Raw genomic sequence first — 23,341 nt, 5'->3', positions numbered from 1 at the left:
ACATTGCGATGTTCAAACGATATATCGTGCAGCCCTACATCTTACCATTTCAGATGACAAGAGAAGAAGCTGTGATCCAGTGAATCCCAAAAACAGGAAGGCAAAATGTCTGCTTAGGGATGGAGAGGCTGCTTTCTAGCACCTCAGGTTATGTAATGAGTGTGCTTGTGTGTGTGCATGTGTTCATGTGTGTGTGTGTGTGTGTGTGTGTGTGTGTGTGTGTATGCAAACTCTTGTTTCTTCCACGTGTGCTTCGATCAGTGACGTTCAGGACTTGGCAGACTGCTTAGAAAGAAAAAAACAAGAAAGCAAATTAATCACACTGCAGCAAGGAATGGATTTGCTAAAAAGGACTCTTATTGGCTGTGTGTGTGTGTGTGTGTGTGTAGAGAGAACTCAGCTCTGGCATTCCCTTTGGCAAACAGTATTTGAAATGACTTAAGCCTTCACTGCAGATAATTGGCATTTTCAGTGACTATCACTCTAGATCAGAGCAGCAGACTGTGAGCTGCTCCATCTAAGACGTGTTGTCCATCACTGACCCTAAAAACCGAAAACACACTCTTCTACTCACATATCCATCCCCTTTATCCTTTATTTTTTTATTATCTTTTTTTTTTTTTTTTTTTCCAATAACTTCACAGTGGTGAAGTGATTAGTACTGTCTCCTCACAGCAAGAGGGTGCCCGGTTTCAAATCCAGGTTTGGGGCCTTTCTATGTGGACTTTGCCTGTTTTTCCCACACCAGTGTGGGCTTTTCTAAGGGTTCTCCGGCTTCCTCCCAGTCTAAAGACATGCAGGTTAATTGGTGACTATAGCCCTGTTTCCACAAAACACTTTCGTTATAGAACCTTTGGAACCTGGTTCAGATCGAGGTGGGAACACGTTCTCACCACAAACGAACCACACCAGAGTTTGGTTGTAACCGGACCGAGACCACCGCTTCAAGAAAGTCTCGGTGCGGTTGTTTTGTGCGATTTCAACCTGTATGTCTTTAGATTGTGGGAGGAGGCTGGAGTAGCTGAAGAAAATCCACACTGACACAGGGACAACATGCAAACTCTGCACAGAAGGGCTCTCCCACCCCGGGGGTTGGAACCCCCCACTCCGGGTTAGAACCAGGAACCCTCTTGCTGTGAGGCGACAATGCTAATCACTGCACCAGCGTGCTGCCTAATGTGAATGAGATATAAAGTATATTTCATATGTGATTTTACACCACAATGTTCACTTTAAAACGTTTTTCCACATGACTAAAATGTAAAATCAGTTTGACATATACATGAAATCAATAAATGTAACTGTTTATTTATTTTTTCTAGCATTTTATTTGTCATCCACATTTGTAAATGACATCTATTGTTGTATTTTTATTGCATATAAATTAACCCACATAGGTACATAGATGATATAAATCTGTAATATGTTGTAGAATAGTCCAATCTATTGTGATTCCAAACAATAATATGAATGTGTATCAATAATAAACAAATTTTAAAACAATAATACAAACATGGATAAGAATAAAAATTATCCCTCTATGCCAATTTAAAAATGTGTGTCCTCTCTTGTTTCTGTACAGTGACACCAGCTATTAGCTACTACTGCTCTGTCCCACCTGAGCGTCTTTTTCCCAGATTTTTCTCCTGGTACATCTCCCAAAACAGTCCCCAGCATGAGTTCCTCTCCGCTGGTGTCTCGAGCCAACGTGGACATCCTGGATGAGCTGCAGCTGATCGCAGCCCAGAACCTGGAGAGACTGGAGGTAAACAAGTATTACGAGGTGATCAGGGAGCTGGGCAAGGGCACCTACGGCAAGGTGGACCTGGTTATCCACAAGATCAGAGGTGAGGGACACGTCCACACACATACACATAAACAATAACCTGCTGCGCTAAACAAGAAGTCTTTTTCTTCCACTTTGACCAATAAGGTACAAAAATGGCACTGAAGTTCCTAAAGAAGAAGACAACCAAGCTGAAGTCGTTCCTGCGGGAGTACAGCATTTCACTCTACCTGTCTCCCTGCCCTTTCATCATTAACATGTTCGGCATTGCCTTCGAGACAGATGACTACTACGTGTTTGCCCAGGAGTATGCTCTGGCAGGAGACCTCTTTGATATCATTCCTCCACAGGTACTCCATCTTAGTTTTTATTCTGGTTATTGCTTATATGCATAATTGCTTTTGGATCAAGGACTTGAGCAAAAATATTGACATCTTGACATGTTTTTAAGAAGCTGAGTGTTAGATCAGTGATAAAATCAGCCAGGACAGTGATGCGTGTTTTATTGGTGTATACATTGTATGTATTGTGTGTTTAACTCTGATCGTCCTCTGGCCATCCCTTCAGGTTGGTCTTCCTGAGGCAGTGGCAAAGCGTTGTGTGCACCAAGTAGCCATAGCTTTGGACTACTTGCACTGTAAGAAGCTGGTCCACAGGGACATCAAGCCTGAAAATATCCTTATTTTTGATCGAGAGTGCCGCAAAGTCAAGCTGTCAGATTTTGGCATGACCCGCCGAGCTGGCTCACCTGTGAAAAGAGTGAGTAATATTTTTCTCTATAACCTAATTCTGTCTTGTTTTGACCAAGGTGCTGACCTGTTGAGTTTCCCTCCAGGTGAGTGGCACCATCCCCTACACAGCTCCAGAGCTTTGTGACGTCTCTCGTCATGAGGGTTTCTCAGTGGACTACAGCACTGACGTTTGGGCCTTTGGTGTGCTGCTGTTCTGCATGCTGACTGGCAACTTCCCCTGGGAGAAGGCACTGCCCTCTGACTCCTTCTACCAGGAGTTTATTCGCTGGCAGAAAAGGAGGACGAACACGGTGCCGTCCCAGTGGAGGCGCTTCACTGAGCAGGCCCTCCGCATGTTCCGCCGGCTGCTCTCTGTGGAACAGGACCGCCGCTGCTCCGTCAAAGAGGTCTTTGGCTACTTCAGCCACTCCTGGATGCTAGACACAGAGAATAACAACAAAAATTGCAACGGCAACAGTGGAGGTGGCGGAGAGAGGGTTGGTGGTTGTGGAGGAGGAGGGGTGAGAGGAGAGGTGGACGGCATCTCCTCATCTTCATCCGGGGAAGAAGACGAGGAACTCCTTGTGGAGAGGATGAAGCAGCAGACTCTCTCCCCGCTGTCACCTCTCTCTCCCATGTCTCCAGGGGTAGTTGAGAGGGCGAGTGGTGGCGGGGCTAAGGGTGGGATGATGGAACCAGGTGGTGGCCACCATTTTGTGTCCGTCTCCACCAACAGCTCTGTGTCGTCCACCAATAGCTATGATCGAATGCCACGAGAAAACAATTCACCTGGTGGCCGCATGCTGGTGGCTACACCCATTGAAATCTGCGTCTGAGTGCATCAGAATGTTCAAGCTGTCACAGACTCACTGGTACACACTTTTATACCTCTCATTCAACCACATAGATGTGCATGCATGGACAAAGAAACAGACATTGAGTACTAACACTTGTCCCCATTTTAAACATCTTGGGAAAGGCAGAGCACACATGGAAGACTAAACAAGAGAGTATTTGAAGAATGCATACATTCCTTACGAGGTAGGATTTTTGGTCAGACTGGAGTCAAAAGACTCCATAAGAAGCCCCATTTATACTTTGATTTCAATGACGGGTGCAAATGCAGTTTTGTGAAACCCAGAGGAAAAATGAAAAGTTGCTTCCATCAGAGATTTTGTCAATAAAACTATCTGAAAAGAAGACCAAAATGTATTTCTTAAAGCAATACTTTGAGTAAAAAAAAGCAAATATAGACACAAAGGGGCAGAGTGCTGTGTAATCTCTTCAGGACAGGACTGCTGTCATTTTTGGACGAAGCCAAGAGACAAAGAATTTGTATTTTTGAAAAAGACTAAATACAGAGTTCAAAGAAATAACTTGTAGGATAAAAACAAGTGAGCAGTGGTTTAAATGTTTCGTGTTACAAAAATGTGATGTGTGAATGTGTCTGTTGTGTGTATCACTTGTGTTCTGTGTGTTTGAATCCAGAAAGTGTATTTATTTTGCTTTAAGAATTTTATTCTTTGTTTGAATCTAAAAAGACTACACACACTATTTTTTTATTGTTATTTGTAAAGCAGCTTTCTTTCTTTTTCATTAGACTTCATATTGTATTTTGGTGTTGTGGCATAGCTGTGCCAAATCCACACAGCTATGATGTGCAACACATGTGGTTGGCTGCTGCACATATTGGTATGAGTAGCTGCATATCATGTATGAGGTTTGGCCAACAGAATATTTTACAGCTGCTGCCTGTAAACCAGTATGTCCATTAGCAACAGACTAGTCTGAGAGAAAGCTTATAATGTCTCTGTACTTTGTCTCAAACATATCTACTTAACTGTTGACAAACTATTTTCTTTTCACTCTCCAAAATTCTGTTTATAGCTTCTGTTTTCTTTGAAACATTTCTCAAAAATTCGTTTGTATTGCTTGTTTTCCTCAAAACCTTTAGCAAAATGTATTGTCTGAAAAGAAAAGAGACATGATAATTTTCAATTCAATCCGAAGAAAAAAATCACAGATGTCAGAAGAGTCACCTTTTACAAACTGCATGATGAGTAGTTCAAAGTTATCTTTATGAAGAATTTGAACCAGCTTTGCAAAAAAAAAAAAAAAATACTGGGAAAAAAAAGATAAAAAGAAACATAAAATGTCGTGATGTGAAATTTTTGCCGTAGCACAATTTCCTGCATTATGTTCCTGAGTGAATATTGCTGTCATGATCTCTTGAGACATACTAGGGCTAAAAAAAATCAGAACAATAACTAGTTTCTATTCAGTGTGTTGTATTTGTATTGCTGTTATGTGGTGTACTCATCTCACTACCTTCAGGAACAGAAAAATAAAGCAAAGCATGAGGACATAGAGTGACAGAGCTGAGCTGAGTCACAGGTAGGGAATTAAATCATGTCATTTTTGCATCTTAATTCCCACCGGTAGTGAAGTAGTGTGGTGTGGATAGGTTTTTCCTATCAAGTTAAAATTAACAGGAAAAAAAGTAATCAATTTCTTTCTTTAACTCAACATTACCTAAATAAATACGTAATCACTACTTTTTATTTTACCAAAATAAAAGAAAGCATTGGATCATGCATAGGACTGGGCATTTTGTGTTATGCTTTCCAGACGGAATTGTGCATGAACTTGTATGTGCTAAAGCTCTGTTGTGAAAACCCAGAGCAGAGAGCGAGTATGGAAATTACATCGTGTGACAATCTCTGACCTCATTGGCAGCCCTCTGACTCAGAACAAAGGACAGTCCTGATATAGATACTGTAGCTGTGCTGTTTTCTATAGCCCGTTGCTCTCCATCAGCGAGCTGCAAGCAGCACTGATTCTGAACATTCACTGTGTAAACCTCAGCACATCACATTCAGCTGGGGGGGTGGGGGGGGGGTTCACATGACTGTGTGAAGAAGACATGTCTTTCTGTCTCTGCAGTTTTCACTTTAAAAGTATCCTTCACTTTAAAAGTATCCTTAGCCCCTCTCAGATGTATCTACAAACCTGAAAACCATTAACGCTCATTATCAGTCTGGTGAGAAATTCTGTAAATCTGGCAGTGGCGGAGCCAAGGGGTGGCCAGTTATGGCCTCTAGGGCTGTCACTTTTTGGAAAAAGAAACAAACAAAATCAATTAAGAATTTACATGTCATTTGTTCAAATTAGAACACAACCCACATACTTTAATCATGAAAATACACTGCAGAATTGACATTCTATTCACTAGCGTGCCTCCACCTTAATGCTAACATTAACTCCAGATTTGTTGTTGTGGTAATGCTATCGACAGGTGGGCTAAAAAAAATAAGCTAAACAGCTTTACCTTTATCTACAAGTTTTCCATCTCTGGTGCCAAATCCAAAATGCCTTCAACCATGACTTATTATAATGCGTGCAAATCACTTGTTTAATCACAGTACAATATTATATTGATTCTTTGGATACGATATTTGCCGATTCAGTGGCCTGAAATCGATAAGAGATGACATTATTTGCCCATTCAGCACAGTCTGTTACAGAAGAAACTGCCACCCCTTTCTTTTTTGCTTTTGGCCATTAAAGATAAAAACAACACATAATGTAAATAACTAGTCCATACCCATTGGTAGCTTTGTCACCTTCTACCTATGCCAAACCTCAATGCCTATGTGCAGTTTCACATAGACTGAACAGTGAGTAGAAAAATGTGGGACAGACAGAATGACTGACTGACAGAATGACACACTGACAGTTTCCGTGATTATGTACAGCATACCATACCATGACTTAGTCATACCAAAAAACAAACAAACAAACAAAAAAAAACATTCGGCCACAGGGGGAGCCACAGTGATCGATCACATTTTAGCCATTTTTAAGCATTTTTCTGTTGTTATAGTGCCACCCAGTTGCCAGTTAGAGTTAAATTTCTCCAGTCACCTTGAGGCATCCTGTTCTACATATCTACAAAGTTTAGTAAAAATTGATATGGCAGTTTGGCCTAGATAAGAAATGAGCTCTCTAGCGCTGCCATTCTGTTTGATTGGGTCAATAATGGAGGGGTCCCCTCCATTATTGCGTGGTGATCAGTGAAACCCTTGAGATATTATACACCTTTATGTGATGAGCCAATATTCATTACCTTATAGAAGCTCAGTTTTCCAACTTTTGCCAAGAGGGAACTTTAGATATTGGTCCCTAGATTATGTTCACTGAGTTTCATGCAGATTGGTCAAACTTCCTAGGAAGAGATCGATTTTAAGTGTTTTTCAAAAAGTTCAAAAATGGTGGAAAATCCATATAACCGGAAGTTATGGGTTCAGATTTGTTCCTCATGAGTAGAGGCATCTCTGTGCAAAATTTCATGTCTCTACGACATACGGGCATGAGATATGCCCATTCAAAGTTTGCAATTTCAGTCGGTTGCTATAGCGCCCCCCTTTGGCCAATTGATGTAATATTGCTTCATTCGCATCCTCCCATGACCCTCTACCACTGTGCCAAATTTCACATGGATTGACCAAGTCAGTGAGGAGAAAAACGTGGAACAGACACACCCGCAGACAGTTTTTCGTCATTATATATAAGATTGTAACTGGTTAAGTACAATAAAGTTTGCTTTAAACTGACTCCTCAAACACACATAAAACAGCACATGGGATAAGTTAACCTTCAGGGCTTTTTGTCAGAGAGATCTTTTTGGAAGAAATCTTTATATTTTAACCCAAACCAGGAGACTGTTCCATAAAACGTTTTGGTCTATCTGGCTTTAAGCCCTGAAGGCGAACTTCTCCAGCCATAAAAAAAAAAACAGCCATAAAACATGGATTAGTAACAAGATCCTTTAACAAAGGTATAAAATTCAACTCAACAATAAATGTTCAAGGTTCACAGACAAAACAATAATTTTTTGCTAGTCTTTTATTAGCTTAAGCACGTTTACATTGCATAAATTAGCCTAGTGGCTTGCAGTTTTCTTCATCTCACAGCTTAACAAATGACATTTGTACTTTTTCTTACTCACTGTTGGTTTAAGTCGCATTTCCTGGAATTCCACTGGGTGCGCGTCTGTTGCGGAACGGCTGCGCTGGTTATCTGCTGCGTGCTCTGCCGTCCATCAACACTCACCAGCTACATTTGCTGTGTGGAGCGGTGCAGCTCAGCTGGACAGCGAGAGTCACGAGGATCCACAAGATCTTGTGAATTCACGCATAATCGCGCAATATAACAAGATGTAGTTTCTATAAACAGAACCACAAAACCAGAGGAGTAGTAAGAAGACATCTCGGTGCACCTCCATGATTAACATCCATGGTGTCAACGGGGTGAAATGACGTCTGAAAACCTCTGACCTGTTGACTTCAGGCCTGCCTCCGCCCATGACGTTTTCAAGGTGTAGTGCAGGGAAATATGATCCGTCGTGAACACTGTATTTTATTTTGAAAATTAACCGGATGTTTTATTTTATTTCTGTGCACGAATTCCTGCAAATTTCAGCCTGTATGCAATGTTTTTTCAGCCAAACTGTTGAAACAGAGCAGCTAATGTTGCTGTGTTTCTGTAAGAAGTTAGCAGAATGAGATGCCAGGCAGGTATGTCACGTTTATGTCATAATAGCATAGCTTACGTACGGCACGTGCTCTGTCTGTTGACCCGTACTTTATTTGAAATCAAAAGTATTTCTATACTGCTGATTTATTACTGAGTAAATAACATTATCCTCATCATCTTTGTCTCAGCTGCTGACCATTATCTGACTCCTGCTGTTTGAGATGACATAGAATTTATAATTTTATAAATAATATAATTTATCATTTATAATTTAATAAATGCCCATCCTAAAGATAATGATATTGATCGATGTTTTCACTTTGCATCGATGAAGTGGGATCGTTGGTCATCGAATCGATATATTGATCCAGAGTAATCGTCACAATCCGACTTATAACTACTTACCCGCCACACCAAACTGATGTACAAAACTAGTGGCGATGAAGGCCAAATGTTACGTTGCCTCATGCCACCTGTGTCTCTGCAAAAAAGATGAACTTGAACACACAGCAAAGGCTACAGCCAACAGTCAACTAGCACGTACATTCTGGGCCTACGTCAGAATAGGGCCTAAAGCCTAGCCACCCCATTGGCCACTAAACACAGCATCACTTTTCTGATTGCTTTTTCTGAGCCATCATTTTAGTCAAACTTTGGTAATGAGTAAACATTTTCTAATATCCACTAAAATGTTCAGAACAGCCCATTAAATATGATCTCTATTTACTGTTCCCATTACAAAATAAATGTAACTGTAACCTGTAAAGGCCTAGACACACCAAACGGACTTCAGAGAACCAGCCGTGAAGAAGGCCCCTTGTTGCATCTCCTGACATTGCCGTGTCTCTGCCAAAAAGCTGCACATGAACACACCACAAAGACTACAGCCAATGGCCAACCAGCATGTATATTCTGCACCTGCATGAGAGGAAATAATTCTCCATACCGGCAGATGGCAGTCATATGTAATCCTCATTCAAAAAGAGAAAGCGGGGGACCATCTTGACGCTAGTAAACCAGTGAGCACATTAACAACATAATCCAATGTCCAAAGAACAGAGCATATTTATTTATTTCCACACATTTTCAGCTTTATTACTCAAAACATGAATTAAAATATTTAAATGATGAAGTAATTAAGATAGTTATATTAAGTATTACATTTAACAGGGTCACTAGTAATCTGTAACCTATTACATTTAAAAGTAACCTTCCCAACACTGGTTAGGACTTACAGCTGTTACCATCAAGTCCAGTATTTGCTGCAGCTGAGGACACCTGACTTGCGAGAAAGGATGAGTCACACCAAACTAGATGTAAAATGAACAGTGCTTTTGCCGCTAGACACCTTCCCTTTTCTTCCTTGTGATGCCTGAATCAGTTGCCGCTGCCTCCTCACCTAATCCATAACGTAATGTATTGTAACAGAGTTCCAGTGTCTTTCTGTACAGTGACATATTTCAAAGCATCATGATTTTGTTGAGGTTTTAGTGAGTAGATGACCACAGCACTAGAACTTGTATCCGGTTCTTTCTTTGCAATACAACTGTCTTCCTGTAAGCTGAGATTTAGTCAATAAAATGAGATTTCTTGATGGAATGAGCTTTGGTATTGTTTTTTTTTTTTTGCACCCATGAGTGATGCATTACAACAAAGCAGGAGTGTTCATTAATAGCATAGTTAGTGTGTACAGTACAGTGTGCAAGTTTGTCTCGTCCCAGGAGATACAGTTCAGTTTAGGACTAGATGCTACAATCCCTTGATGCTCCTTGAGACTATGGGCAGGAGTGATAGTGCACCCCCCTCCACTTTTACAGCCTCAAACCCTGCTGTTGTTAGTGTTATTTCGGGGCCAAAGTGGTGCCTCTCCTTTTAATCCATAGCCACTGGCTTGCCTATTCGGTTGCGCTAGAGAGGGCTTTGATAGCCTGACACTGGGCTTTACCTTGAATTCCCATTTCCTTAAGCAGCTTGGTAGTTGACTTGCCACAAAGCCTCTGCCGCCAACTTAAACCAGGCAAACCTTCGCTTTCCAGCTGCATTGCTCAGTGTCAGCTGCCACCTTGGCATTCTTAAGTTGCGTTTGGAGGCCTCCTCCACAGCATCCTCCCAGGGCACAGTGACGAGGCACAGTGATGAGGACCAAAGCACGAGGTCTGGACTGAGGTGAGTAGAAGTAATCTCAGATGGGAAGCATAGCCGCTGATTCAGATCTGCCAGTAACCTACCAGTCTCTCAATCTCAACCTCACTGGTATAGTGCCTTTCTAGTCATCTAGTGACCACTCAAAGCGCTTTTTAAACTACGAGTCACATTCACCCATTCACACACACATTCATACACTGATGGCTGAGGCTACCATACAAGGTGCCACCTGCTACTCAGTTTTAACACACTCACACACCGATGGAACAGCTATTGGGAGCAATTTGGGGTTCAGTATCTTGCTCAAGGATACTTCGACATGCAGTCTGGAGGAGCCCAGGGTCGAATTACTGATCTTTCGATTGGTGGACGACCCACTCTACCTCTGAGCCACAGCCGCTCCCAGTTGGCTGGTGTCTGATTTTACTGTACAGGCCTTGGACTGCTTTGCACCTTCACAGATAAACTCTTGTAAGGGCATGACGGCATGATTGAGGAGGAAGGGTATTGGTGGTGGTCCGTTTGGTCTCCAGGTTAGCTTCTAGACACTTCAGCACCTGCTTGTGCTGCCAGGTATAACGACTTTGTGGAATGTGTTTTTGGTTTGATGATGGGCAGAGGGTGCAAGCCGTTAGCCCTTAGCGGTGTCTGTAATAAGTCACTAAATGGCCCGTGAAAAAAAATTTTTTTCCAGCAGATGTCTTAGTTACAACATGATTGAGCTAACTGGAGTAGTTTCATGTTGTATCTGACAACGGGAGGCTTTTAACAGATGACGTCCTGATGTTAGCTCTGCTGCTGTTAGCTGTCCCTGTCAGTGGCAGCCACTGATGCTTTCTAGACATCGTGATTTCCCAAAACTGAATAAATACCACACATACCAACACAAACTGCTTTGCTAGCTCAATCATGTTGTAACTAAGATATCCACTGGAAAAAATATTTTTTTCACGGGCCATTTAGTGAGTTTTTTTTAACATGGCGGCGGAAGCTATATGAACGAGCTGACCCTCGTCTGCTGAGTTTTAAAAATGCCGGCTATTTTGTTGCTTTCTGTTGACATCACATCCCTCCTTGAGTATATCCAATCAGCACCAAGTAAATCCCAAGCCCCAGCCAGGAGTCTTTCGGGGCTGTTCTGAGTACCTACTCCAAAGCAGGGACTTGTTTAGCCCCCGTAAAAGATCCGGAACTCTGTCCTTCGGAGGTGGTTCCTGCGGTGGAGACAAGCACCAACAGCCCCGGCCCCGTAAAATTACCCCAAAGTTCCTGCGGTGGAAACAGGCCTCACGTCCCACAACTCCTTATAAGAGAACTTTCTCCTCTCAACTCCCTCCCATCACATCTGACGGGATATAATAATTTTGTGGCATGTTCATGTCAGACCTTTATAGAAATTGGCTAGTTAATTTTGTATCTTTTTGTATCTGTTTTGTACTTTGTGAGAAAAAAAAAATTACAACAGGATTTTAAGTATTTCTAATTTACTACACTTTCAGAGGATGAATATTAACAAATAAGGAATAATAATTATGACATATGATTATTATTGTCACATACATGTACTTTCACATATTAATATATACTTACAACATATGATACCACAATTACTGTTATTTTAATTCTATTACTAAAATTAATGTTATTGTAGCTATTGTCATAAGTTTACCCTGCTTCTCTCTGTCTCTTTATGTATCATTATGTCATATGTTGATCCGTAATGTAAATTTTGCCCGTCTAGCCGTCCTGGAAGAGGGATCCCTTCTCAGTTGCTCTTCCTGAGGTTTTTTTGGGGGGAGTTTTTCCTTATCTGCTGTGAGGGACAGAGGGATGTCATATGCTGTAAAGCCCTCTGAGGCAAATTGTGATTTGTGATATTGAGCTTTATAAATAAAATTGAGTTGAATTGAATTGAATACCAAATGCAACCAGCTAGCTCCTGTTAACTACAGCAACAATGCTGTAAAGAAATGCATTGCAAAGACACCTGCACTTATGCCTTTTATTCGCTCTACAAGGCTACTGATGCTACTAATCTTGCCAGGTAACTAGCCAGGTTGGCTTGTGAGCATGAATTATTAGCATCTGATTAAAGTTGCCAGTGTAAGCAGCAGCTGCCTGCTTAATTCATTGCTAAGTTACTTCAGCAGGATAATTATAACGATGTTTCTCAAACACTCTGATGAGAAAAAAGTACATCTTTCTCTTGGTTGCTCTCAGCTAGATAGGAAATAGAACAGAACAGAATAGAACAGTGGACCTAGTCATGGCTAGGGAAAAGAGGCCAACTTGGCATACTGATTTTGTAATGAGAGCTGATTTTGCAAGAGCTAGAGGTGTATTTATTGAAGGCCAACTGATAGACAGGTGGTATTTAATAGCATCTACAAGCATTTCACATTGTCGTGCTGATCAGTGTGTCAATTCATGCTGCATTTCTATTTGCTGGTTAATAGACGTGGGTGGTAACAGCAGTCACACAGTGAGATGGTCATCCCAGAGTTCTGACACTGTCAGAATTTTATTCCAGACTGCCTTTGATCGTAAGATCATAAAATCTGCCATCCTTGAACCTCTCTCACTGTGCGACATAGGGCCAACCTTTTATACCACGACCAGATATCTTTGTATTTTCAAAAAATAAAGAATCTAAATGTTTTCATCAAATAAAATTTTTTGCCACCAGTCATGAAGAAACACAAATATCTTACACAATGTTGACCAAAATATTTATTCTTGACAATTACATGACTTCTGATGCTCCAAGAGGTGAGCAAGACAGTATAAAAAGTTGCTTTAAAATAAGGACCATGACAAAAGTGGCATGGAATGTGATGAGTAGTGTGTACCAGGACAGACTGCTTTGCATCTGAGGAGATAACCACATCCTGCTACATGTATCATTGCTCTAGTCATTGTAGGGTTAACACAACAAGCCAAACAAACCAAAGAAAAATAAGAACATGAATTTCAAATTATTAGAATATCTTAGAATTCAGCCCTGAGATTAACACATGGACAATACATTTTTTAAATCCAAACATTCTCCAAAATCTGTATTTGATACAATGCAAACTGCTTGTAATCAAGAACGATAGCAGTAGAAATGTCACAGCAACAAAACATTGAATACACAAAACAAGGATGGCACAAATGAAAGAGATGTGGCATTCCAGGATAAAGACATTTAGATTATGTGTGTGTGTGTGTGTGTGTGTTTGTGTGTGTTGTGTCCTGCTGCTGCTGGTGAGAAGAAGACAAAGCCTTCAGCCTCCTCTGTGTGAATATCTGCTGACATGGAGCCATGGCTTTATGGATCTCACAGTAAGCACAATGCTGCCCCTCATAGTGCTATACAAAATAAAGGAGATAAGGAGACTTCACACCAATCAGTATAAGCTGACAGGCCAAGGCCCTGACCTCAGCACCGGATTCACCAAGTACCACTAATATTAATCTTAGTACATGGTCTAAGTCCTCAAGAGTCAGCATGTCGAAGGGTTTATTAGTAACTCACCTACCATGCCCCTGGTATCAATAACAACAAAGTCTGCAGAGGAAAGTGCATGGAAGCTGCCTTCAGTCATCAAGAAGTCCAAAGAAAGGTGATGTACATCCACTGATTTGTCATTGCACCACAAGCTAGTGAGAACAAGAAAGACTTTATGTACCTCTCGTCAGATAAGGCTTCGTCAGAAAAGTTCTGGTAGAAATTCACCATGTAGGCTCAAGTCAAGACATGAAAATAGACTATGAGGAATCTTTCTATTACTTTATGTACCTGGCCATTCCTATTAAAAGTAAGATCCTCGATGTCAGCAGAGAATTTCACCAACATAGATCCTTCTTAATTTGAAGTGACACAGGTGAAGCTGAGTGGTGTAAAATAAACGACTTTGTTGTGGTACACTCAAAGCAATGTGAATACTGTGTTGCAAGATTCAGAAAATGAAACTGAACAGAAATTACTTTTTGCAGCTCTGGAGAAGAAGCAGATGATTTGCATTGAAAGAAGTCCCTTTACTTTCTAAGAAAAAAAAAATCAAGCCTGCTTTAATTATCTTCTTACAGGACTCTCAACAAATCCTATTGAATTCTCATTAGGATACCAATTGATTGAAGGGCTGTACAGACCAATAACACGGACACATTTCAATTCTCCAAGCCTGAAGCGGGACACAAAAGTGCTTTAAGACAAATAAAATTACTAGGGGTCATCCAGATTGTTGGTTGACCTGTGAACCTCAAACAACCTTAAGTAAATGATTAAATGTGGGGAGGCAGAGGATTAGACATGTTCACAAGTACTTCTGTCACAGTACTTGTACCTGTCACATGTGAAGAATACATTCAAACACATGGTTTAGTGCCCTGGATAACATCAACTGGGGCCAACATTTAGTGCAAGTGTCATTAAGGTGTATTTGAGATTTGGCTTTTGAAGCGCTCTTTGTGAAACTCAATGTAATAATTCCATGTGCTATGATATAAAAGGGGTTCTGTTCGATATGAAACCCTGTTGTGTTGACAGAGTCTCCCACCAACCAGCCCTTTCTCTGTCCTGTCTTTAAATAAAACCAGTATCTCCTTAACTGGCTTGATATTTCAGCTTTATTAACTTAACCAATAACTTAAAAACACACAACCAAACCTCTTGGACAACTGATAAGAAGCCAATAAGAAAACTCCAAGAATAAATAAACCAAATAAAATCAAATACTTACAAAATCTTTAAAAAATTAAATATCTTTGATTATTATTCATATTTAATCCAAAAACAAAAAATCCTTATAAATAAGTACAGAGTGATAACACAAAGTTGAGAGTAGGTTTCCCCAGTGTGCAGTTGTTATTGGTGTCAGTTTGAGGAGTACCAGAGGATTGGACTGAGGGAGGTTTCAGTGACTGGGTGCCTCCAGCCACAGTGTCAGAGGTTAACAGTACAGTTGAAAAGCAGAGGGTGAAGTTAAGGTTTACAGGTGCTAGCTGTCAGTCAGGAGAACCTCAGTCCACAGTTGGCATGGTTACCAGCAGTAGCGCAAGGAATGGCCCTGCAGGATGTTGCAGCTGAATGTCTGGATAAATAAAGAGTAAAACATATTTCAAAGTAATGAATTCATCTCAACACATTTCTTCTTGAAAAACGCCATGACTTTAATACTTCTGATTAAACCAGCCCGGCGGTTGTATGCCTCTGCGCACCAGTCAATTTTCTCTCCATTTCTGTGAAAACAAAGATGCTTCACACACATTTTCCCCTCGACAGCACAGACAATCTATACAATCAGCACAGTTTCAAGTTGGACACCCAAGATCAGTGTCACCAATTCAGTATCTGACCAAATATCTTCCCTTCTGTTCCTGAGATATGAAGCTGAATAATGGCCAGAAAAGTGTTTTATTCAGAACATTATGATGTCACAGTGAAGCTGAAATTTGACCCTTTGGATACTTCATTATTTTATCCTATTAGGGATTTGTGGGAAGTTTTCTCATAACTGACATATGAACTCTTGAGTTAACTGTTGAGTCCTAGTATGGGTTGCACTCGGAAAACCTCCAACACTTCACATAACACAACAGCATCTGTCATGAGACCCCCATGCCCCCAACGCACTGTTATTAATATGCAGTCTCAAACTTGGGTTTAGAGGCTACTTTTACACAGTTTTGGAGACCAATGAGTAATTTTCTGAAACTTGACTCCAGAGCTGCAAAGCAGGTATTCACTAACCTCATGAGATCCATCGGTTCCCTGGAGGGACTATGAATGTCTTGTTCTGTGGATGGATGAGGAATCACAAAATATTTAGCTAATAATACAGTCACACGGGATATCTTTCCAACAGCAGACTGCTGTTTTTCTGTAAGAACAAAAACATATCTAATTCTCTTGATTTTATAGTTAACTTGGACATTTTCACTGGTCACTGGTTTCACAAACATAAAAGTGCAATTATTTCTGCTCACCTTGTGCTTTTTACACTTCATGGAAAAGTTTTCTTCAACGAGTACACAGTCTGCTGGAACAAGAACACAAGAGGAGTTAGACACCCCACTGATTCACCCAATTGGCCACCTGCCCACACATGCAGGTTCAGGCTCAGTGGAAGTGCCTCAGGGACATTAATTTATTAATGTTCATTATTGTTCTCCTTAAATGGTCCCATTTCTCCAGTTGGGAAATCATTCTTCTGATGTGGGTGTGTGCATGAGCTTTAAAGTTGTAATGTAAAAACAAGATGGATACTACAAAACAAATGTGTTGTATTTTATTTGATATTTTATTTAAAATTCACTTAACACACATACAATGCAATACAATAGTATAATGTAATACAATACAATTATATTATTATTATTATTATTATTATTATCATATTGCATTACTAATAATTAAATAAAAAAAGAGAACTACATTACTGCATTATTATATTAGGCCAATATTTTATCAGGATTTCTTTTTTAATTTTTGGTATAGCCCCTTCTGACAAAAACTAGCCAATGGCATGGCAGAGAGCAGCAGCACCTACCTGACTCCAGAGCACACCTGTAGTGGTACTTGTTTGGACAGCCTTTGAAGAAGCAGCCCAGTGTAGCACCAGAGTCACTGCATGCCGAACACATCTGGACACACAGCAGATGAAAGAGTGAATGGAGACATCATGTACATGCTCACAGCATGCTTAGATACAAAACACAATCTGATATGGCTTACAAAGATAACAATGAATGAGCCTTAAAATAATGCAGAAAGTACTTACAAATGACAAGTAAATGTATATGATTGAACTCCTGATTCATGAACTATGCTGAGTTTTCGATAGAAAAGCAGCACAGTAGAAAAGCTCTTTTGAGATCTCTCTGTTCATTTATGGGTTTGTAATTAAAGTAATAAAACTTATGAATTCTTAAGAATCAGAGGACCAGTAGATGCCTATTGACATAATAGCATTTCTTCAAAGTCTTTGTTAGAGCCACTTATGTGTTATGTTCATGTGCATACGTGTATATGAAAATACGTGTTCACTTGTAGTTCCTTCATGTGCACAGTAGGTGGTATGTGGAGCGTGTGTGTATGTAAATGTATAAGCAGAGGAGGAAGTAATCACTTCGGCAGGTGTTGCTTTCTGGTGAAGCATAACGTTTTTTTTTTACCGTCAGATCTAGCGTGGCCGACAATGGACTCTTGTTTGATTTTGCATGCAAGTTATTAATGGTAAAAGTACATGTAAACACGTTTGAGTATTGCTGCATGGACGCTGGTCAGTCTGAGTTAATCGACCTGCTGCACACAAAGGAGAGGCGTCAAATAGTCACTACAGCCCTCATGTATCAATATTTTTATAGAAATGTCCTACATTTATCACTGTGAAGAAAACGTGGTACAAACATTTTTGTATATAATCAACTGCACACTTGGCTCAAAGTAATTTGCCTGAGTAGGCCTTTTATCCAGCTGACATTTACTTTTCATACACATGGATGTGAGTTTTTTTCCCCTGGATCTTAAGATATCATAGCTAAAGTATACAATTTTTTTCTCTTTTCCCAAGTATCCACAAGGAAGTTTGTCTGTGTTCAGCTCTAGCTCAACCTGCTGATTTGAGGACAGCAGTAAGCAGCATTACGTAGGGCTAGTAATTCCAACCCCTTATTAATGGGTCTGGGCGCAGGAAGATTATCAAAGGTAACGTAATATGCAAGGTACAATGTGCCCCACATTTCAGAGGCAATTAATTTATTTTAGATGTTATTTTAGTGGTTAACTTTTGACTGAGTTGCTGTCATGCATACCGCACGGCGCAAAGTGTCTCGTACTTCAGCAGCATTCAAAATGTGTCATGGTTGTTTAAGATTATGATTAAAGGCTTCAAAGGGCTCTTAATGCACCCAGTATTTTTTGGGACAATGTTTCAAATACTTAACAATAAATTGTGCTAAATGATGACTGTTTTCTGAGTGTTTTCCCTTTTTTAGACTACTCAACTAGTCTTAATTAAAATGTTTGTTTAATCGACAGGGAAATTAGTCGCCAGGAACATCCCTAATGGGGACTGCTGCATTTCTGTGGCCAAAAATAGTTCTCTTCCTTTTGAATAACTATCACATTTTAAGGTTTTTAATTTTGCTTGAGGTTTTTGGTCACATGTGCAACCAAAGTGGGGGCACTCTGGAGCCCTGGATCATAAATCTGGCAGATGTAATGGCATTTTGCTAAATATGCTAGATCACATGTTATTTTGTGTGGAGTCTGTTGCAAAACAGAAGGGGTTTGCTGTGGATTTTGCTGTTCCCTTGTGCACGCTTTTCAGGTTAGAACAGAGAAATTAGCTATTTAAATGTGATTAGCTCATCAGCGGAAAGTTCAATCTGCAACTGTTTTAAAAGTCAATTAATCATTGAAGTCATTTTTTTGCCAATAACTGAGTTAAGCGTTTTATATGCAAATGTGCTTTTTTTTGTTTTTGTCCTCTATGATTGGAATTTTGAGTATGTGATAACAGGTGGTTGTATATACAAACGTTCAAAACTCCAAAGTTCCTTATGGTCATATGATGACAGTGGGAAAATCTCCATTATGACATTCACTGAGTAAGACAGATGCGGTCGAAAGCTAAGGGGAGAAAAAGCTATTAAGTGGACACTGACTTCAGATCTGTCTGTTTCCAAAGAGAATAATTAAAATTCACCCAAAAACAAGGAGATACATGTAAAAACCTATGCAGAAGCTGAGGAGTTGGTGAAACAGACAGAAAGGTGCTGTGAGCAGCAGTGAGACAGTGTCACTGTTGACCTCAGCTTTTAAAAAGCAGCTTTTTAAAATGAACAACACTCCAAACCTTCACGTTATAGATTGGACATATTGTACAAATCACAATGTCTCAGTGTTGCTTGCCTGCACCAATCATTTCCAATCTTTTCCTAACTGACAAAAAACTGTATCTACTGGGTAGATACATCTGAAATTTATGATTATCCTAGAGGCTTAGGAAACATTTAAGTAAACAGGCAGGCTATTAATGCCTTATCATGCTTAGTGTTTTGTTCATTTCCAGCTTGCACATTTTCATGTGGATCTGCAGAACAATGTATTCACATTATAGGCTTAAAGTGCAGTTTACCGTCTCCTGGGCCACCTTGACAGCCTCCTCCAGTCCGTAGACTTTGCCCTTCACAAGAAACACACCTGCGGACCAGATGCCACAGTCTTCGTGGAGCCAGTATTCACAGGGCTCTAGAGGCAGCACAGGGGGGCTGTACCAGTCCTCCACATCAGCAGAATCAACATCTGAGCGAGCCTGCTTAGCTGCAGGACTACCAGCATTGTCAGCTGTCCACTGGTGACTCTCCAGGAGGCCTTTCTGCTGCAGCTGAGCTCCTGGCCTGAGGCGCAGCGGTGTAGGTGGAACGGCACACTTCCTCCCTCTGCCTCTGATACTGTAGGATGAAGAGTCTGAGTCACTGTAGTCGTCCTCGTCCTCTTTGAGGCCCAACATGCTGGCAGGTGTTTTGGTGCTTGGCTGGTACCCTTCAGGGTAATAGGGGCCATGAAGGTCCCCCAAGTCCATGGCATTAGCTGCCTGCCCACACAGGCAGCAGACGAGAGCACGCTGGCGTTGGCCGTGCATGGATGCTCGGCCCACCTGCAAACAGGAAGTGCTAGGTACAACTGCAGAAATGAAGCCACAGAGGTGAGCCTGCTGCTGGCCCTTCTTGTGTTGCGTCCTTACCTCCTCGGGGTAGTTGATTACAGTACACAGTGATGACAATGACTGCTGACGCTCCATGCGGATAAATGGAGAGAAACTGTCTAATCTAAAGTCCCTTTTCTCCTCCTTGTAATTCACATACTTCAACTTGATCTCTGGCTCCTTGGGGGAGAACATGGAGGAAGACTGGCTCCTTTTGTGTTTCTTTTGCCTCCTCCTGGGAGTGCCCGCCCCCTTTGTCTTGGCAGTGACAGATATTTTTCTACCTGTAGCCTTGCCTTTGCCTTGGCTTTTCTTTGGAGATTTTGATGTTGGTGGTGCTGGGGGAAATCTTGCCATATGAATTTCCACTGAGGGGTCAGTGTGAGAAAGATGCTCTGGCTCCTTTGACTTTTTGTGCACATCAAACTGAGGACTTGACTGTGAAGAGAGTTTCCTCTTTGACTTGACAGTGCTGGTCTGTGGTGAGTATGTGGAGTATGAAATATCCTCTGTCTCCTTCTTTGACTTCATGTGCACAGCAACCTGTGGGCTTTTTAGAGATGTGCTGCCATTAGACCTGCTAGAATGATTGACTTCAAAATCAGAGGTAGAGTCTTTGCTACTGTCAGTCTTAATGTTATTAGTTTTACCCCTTTTTACTGAAGTTACTGCTTTTTGTTTTATTGTTTTCACTGAAAAACGTGCTTTCGCTCCGTTTTTAATTTTTCCTACTGACAGGGTGTCATTCCTCTTAGGACTGGCTAATTTAAAATCACTAGCTGTTGATTGGGAAGCAGTTGCTTGCTTATTGGTGCATATGCATCCTGACACTTTATACCTGCTTGAATTTATGTTCATAACAATAGCCTCCAACCGTGTTCCTCTGCTGGAACGCACTGGCAGTTTCTTTTCTCCTAAAGTTTTCTGCAGTGCCTTTGCATCCCCGTTCATGTGAGGAACGACAGCCTGGGGTTTGTTTTCGGAAACATCTGACACACAAATATCATCTGTCAAGTCAATCAAAGGCTCCAATGCTGCCTTCCGTCTATGGATAGGCTGCTTATTTTCATCACTTAAATCTAACCTTGCTGTACTATTGCTGATGCCAGTGCCTGGCTGAATGACCCCCTCTTTACTAAAGCCATCCAACACAACCTCATGTAGTTTACAGTTGTCGCTGCTGGGTGAGCTGGAGGCCTGAGGCAGGATGAACACATCTTCCACATCGTCCAGTGAGGTAGCAGAGGGGGAGACAGGGTCCTCCAGAGGACTGACGTACTCCCTGTTTAGTGAACACAGGTCTCTAGCACCCACACTGCCTGCAACCACAGCTGGTTCCTGTTTGTTAGACATGAGAAAGAGCACCTCAGAGCCACTCCTCTCCTCATCCTCCCCTGTGGCAGGGGTGAGTGTCTCCAGTGAGAATTCAGCACATATTCCTGAACTTGAACAGCTATCACCCTGTCCATTCTCTAAACCCCCACTCTTCTCCCGAGAAAGGCTATTTTCCTCTTCGCCTTTTACATTCTCATCCATGTCCTCATCACTGAAAATGACTCCACCATTTAACTCCTGAGACTCCTGCTGTAGACATATTCCTCTATCATTCTCTGGTCCCACATGAGCCTGAGACAATGACTGAAAAAGTTCTGTCTGAGTGGCGAGGTCCACAGGCCCATCGACCTGCTCCACGTAATGCTGGTTCAGTGCATAGCCAGTCTCCCCAAGCCCTGTATCTGAATCACAAGCAGGGTGGAGGGACAACTTGCTAATGGGTGGCACACCATACAGAGACGTATGTTGAGACAGGGAATCATGATTGGAAAAAACGTGAGACCTGCTCACGTACGAGAGGGTGACTGTAGTGTGGGAGAAGGCATTGTCTGGTTGAATTTGATCCCCTGATTGGAGAGTGGTGTCTGAGGAGCTGGTTTCTGAGAAAACTAATCTGGGGTTGCCAGTCCCTGAGTTTGGGTACCAGCCGGGGCTCTTGACCATCCGCAGAGCGTCAAGAGATGAGCTGTCGATAATACATTCCCCGCCTTTCCTGGCCAGGTCAATCACAGTGGGGATGCTGGAGGTGGAGAGGTCTTGAGGCTGGAGATCATCAAAGCTCCCAGGTGGCTGCTCCATAACAGCTGCAGTGGATAGAGAGGAGAAAAGACAGTGGTGCAGCTTGTAACAACAAGTTGTGCCCAGGAGGAAGCACAGATTTTTTTTTTTTTTAAATTATTACTCTCTTTATTTAGGCTGGTCAACAACTCTTTTTATTTCGCCAGAGTAGATATACAGAGCCAAACCGATATTTACAGTGACTTTAGCTCATAGGTAAAAATACTTTTAACCACTTAGCTACATCACCGTGACTGACCACTTTGTTTCAGGGTTTTTTTCCTTACAACTCAAGTCAGAAGGAACGTTGACATTGGCTTAAGTGGCGTGTGCTTTAATTTTAATAACGTTGGAGAATATAATTAGCAGCTCTCACGATTTCCGTTTTGGCTCATTTACAGTTAACATTTACACTTGTGACTGTAAGGTTCAGCGGAATATGCCTTTTAAGACAATCGGCTGACTTTATAACCACCAACGCTGACAGGTCAGTGTTGCTAACATACGTTAGTTAGCTTAGCCTAGCCACAGCGAACGTTAGCAAGGCCTGGCTTTGCTCCGGTAACGTTCCCGTAGGCCGAACTACATTAAATATCCAGCAATTTTAGCTAATTCTATATTAAAAACACTAAGTCATACGCTACCGAACGCGACTTTATAGCTTTAACCAATCGATAACGATCACTCTTCATTTCGGCGATGTTTACTTCGCCAAGAAGCTCATTATTACGAGAACGTTCCAACTTTTATACCTCAGTGCTCCATATTGTTCGTTAGTGCCCACTACGACTTTGCAACTTTGTCTCAAGAAAAACAGGGAAATCTATTTTAAAATGTAAAATCTTGTTTCAGAGGGTGCTCGTTGCTGTATTAACGTTATATGCATTCCGAATTGAAGATAGGATACTAGCGGTTTAAATAAGTATGTTTTGTTTTCTCCTACCTTCCAAAATTCGGCGACAAGCAAATTATTATTAAATTGCAAATGACTTTTCGTGGAGTTTGGCAAGACGTTCTCACCATTTCCGAGAACGGTTCGCATCGGGGCAAGGCCCGGCTGGATGAACAAAGACAGAGCGGAGGTAATGGGCTGCGCTGCGCTGCTCATCAAAACTTACCCGGACGGGAGAGATCGTAGCGTTTTAAAACGTCCAGTTAAGATTTCCTCCCAGCCTACATCTCTTTCAACAAGCCATCTACTCTAACGAATCCCTCCAACTCTACTACAGCCCCACATTAAATAAAGATCCACACTCACTTTACAGGAACACACTACTCTGATAGCAGCAGTGTCAAGTTATTTAGAGGATAATGTGAAACTTCCGGATGCCTCCTTC

The 23,341-nt window shown here is 41.4% G+C and overlaps 2 protein-coding genes across 7 annotated transcripts in view; one reads left to right on the top strand and one right to left on the bottom strand.

The window, feature by feature from the left end:
* LOC125881006 (serine/threonine-protein kinase SBK1-like) overlaps nt 1-5,416 on the top strand; it is a 79,227-nt gene extending 73,811 nt beyond the window's left edge. Inside the window, exons 2-5 of the mRNA XM_049563914.1 lie at nt 1,583-1,847; nt 1,934-2,136; nt 2,354-2,545; nt 2,622-5,416. Coding sequence (XP_049419871.1) covers nt 1,676-1,847; nt 1,934-2,136; nt 2,354-2,545; nt 2,622-3,353 — 1,299 coding nt within the window. The 5' untranslated portion in view covers nt 1,583-1,675 and the 3' untranslated portion in view covers nt 3,354-5,416. The remainder of the gene's footprint in view (nt 1-1,582; nt 1,848-1,933; nt 2,137-2,353; nt 2,546-2,621) is intronic.
* A 7,493-nt stretch (nt 5,417-12,909) lies between these two features.
* si:dkey-94l16.4 (retinoic acid-induced protein 1) lies at nt 12,910-23,300 on the bottom strand. Of its 6 annotated transcripts, none has more exons than XM_049563872.1 (6): nt 23,123-23,300; nt 19,323-22,030; nt 16,731-16,824; nt 16,168-16,220; nt 15,932-15,977; nt 12,910-15,420 (listed from the first exon to the last, which is right to left on the bottom strand). In XM_049563872.1, exons 2-5 carry the CDS (start codon nt 22,023-22,025, stop codon nt 15,933-15,935), a joined length of 2,895 nt encoding a protein of 964 aa, XP_049419829.1. In that variant the 5' UTR covers nt 22,026-22,030; nt 23,123-23,300; the 3' UTR covers nt 12,910-15,420; nt 15,932. The 6 variants fall into 6 exon arrangements, with proteins under 6 accessions (XP_049419829.1, XP_049419828.1, XP_049419830.1 ...); XM_049563871.1 differs by having other exon boundaries at nt 12,910-15,272; XM_049563873.1 differs by having other exon boundaries at nt 12,910-13,839.
* Between the last annotated feature and the right edge of the window lie 41 nt (nt 23,301-23,341).

This window comes from Epinephelus fuscoguttatus, linkage group LG20 (genome assembly GCF_011397635.1).
Source record: "Epinephelus fuscoguttatus linkage group LG20, E.fuscoguttatus.final_Chr_v1".
Classification (NCBI taxonomy): Eukaryota; Metazoa; Chordata; class Actinopteri; order Perciformes; family Serranidae; genus Epinephelus; species Epinephelus fuscoguttatus.
The sequence above is the reverse complement of the archived record's forward strand: the minus strand, read 5'-3'. Positions and strand labels throughout refer to the sequence as shown.

Excerpts from the sequence above, each read along its gene's own strand:
- si:dkey-94l16.4 (XM_049563872.1), bottom strand. The coding sequence starts at position 22,025 with ATGGAGCAGCCACCTGGGAGCTTTGATGATCTCCAGCCTCAAGACCTC. Across the intron at positions 16,825-19,322 it reads TCAAGGTGGCCCAGGAGACG|ATGTGTTCGGCATGCAGTGA; the intron begins GTAAACTGCACT and ends CTGTGTGTCCAG. Across the intron at positions 16,221-16,730 it reads CAGGTGTGCTCTGGAGTCAG|CAGACTGTGTACTCGTTGAA; the intron begins GTAGGTGCTGCT and ends TTCTTGTTCCAG.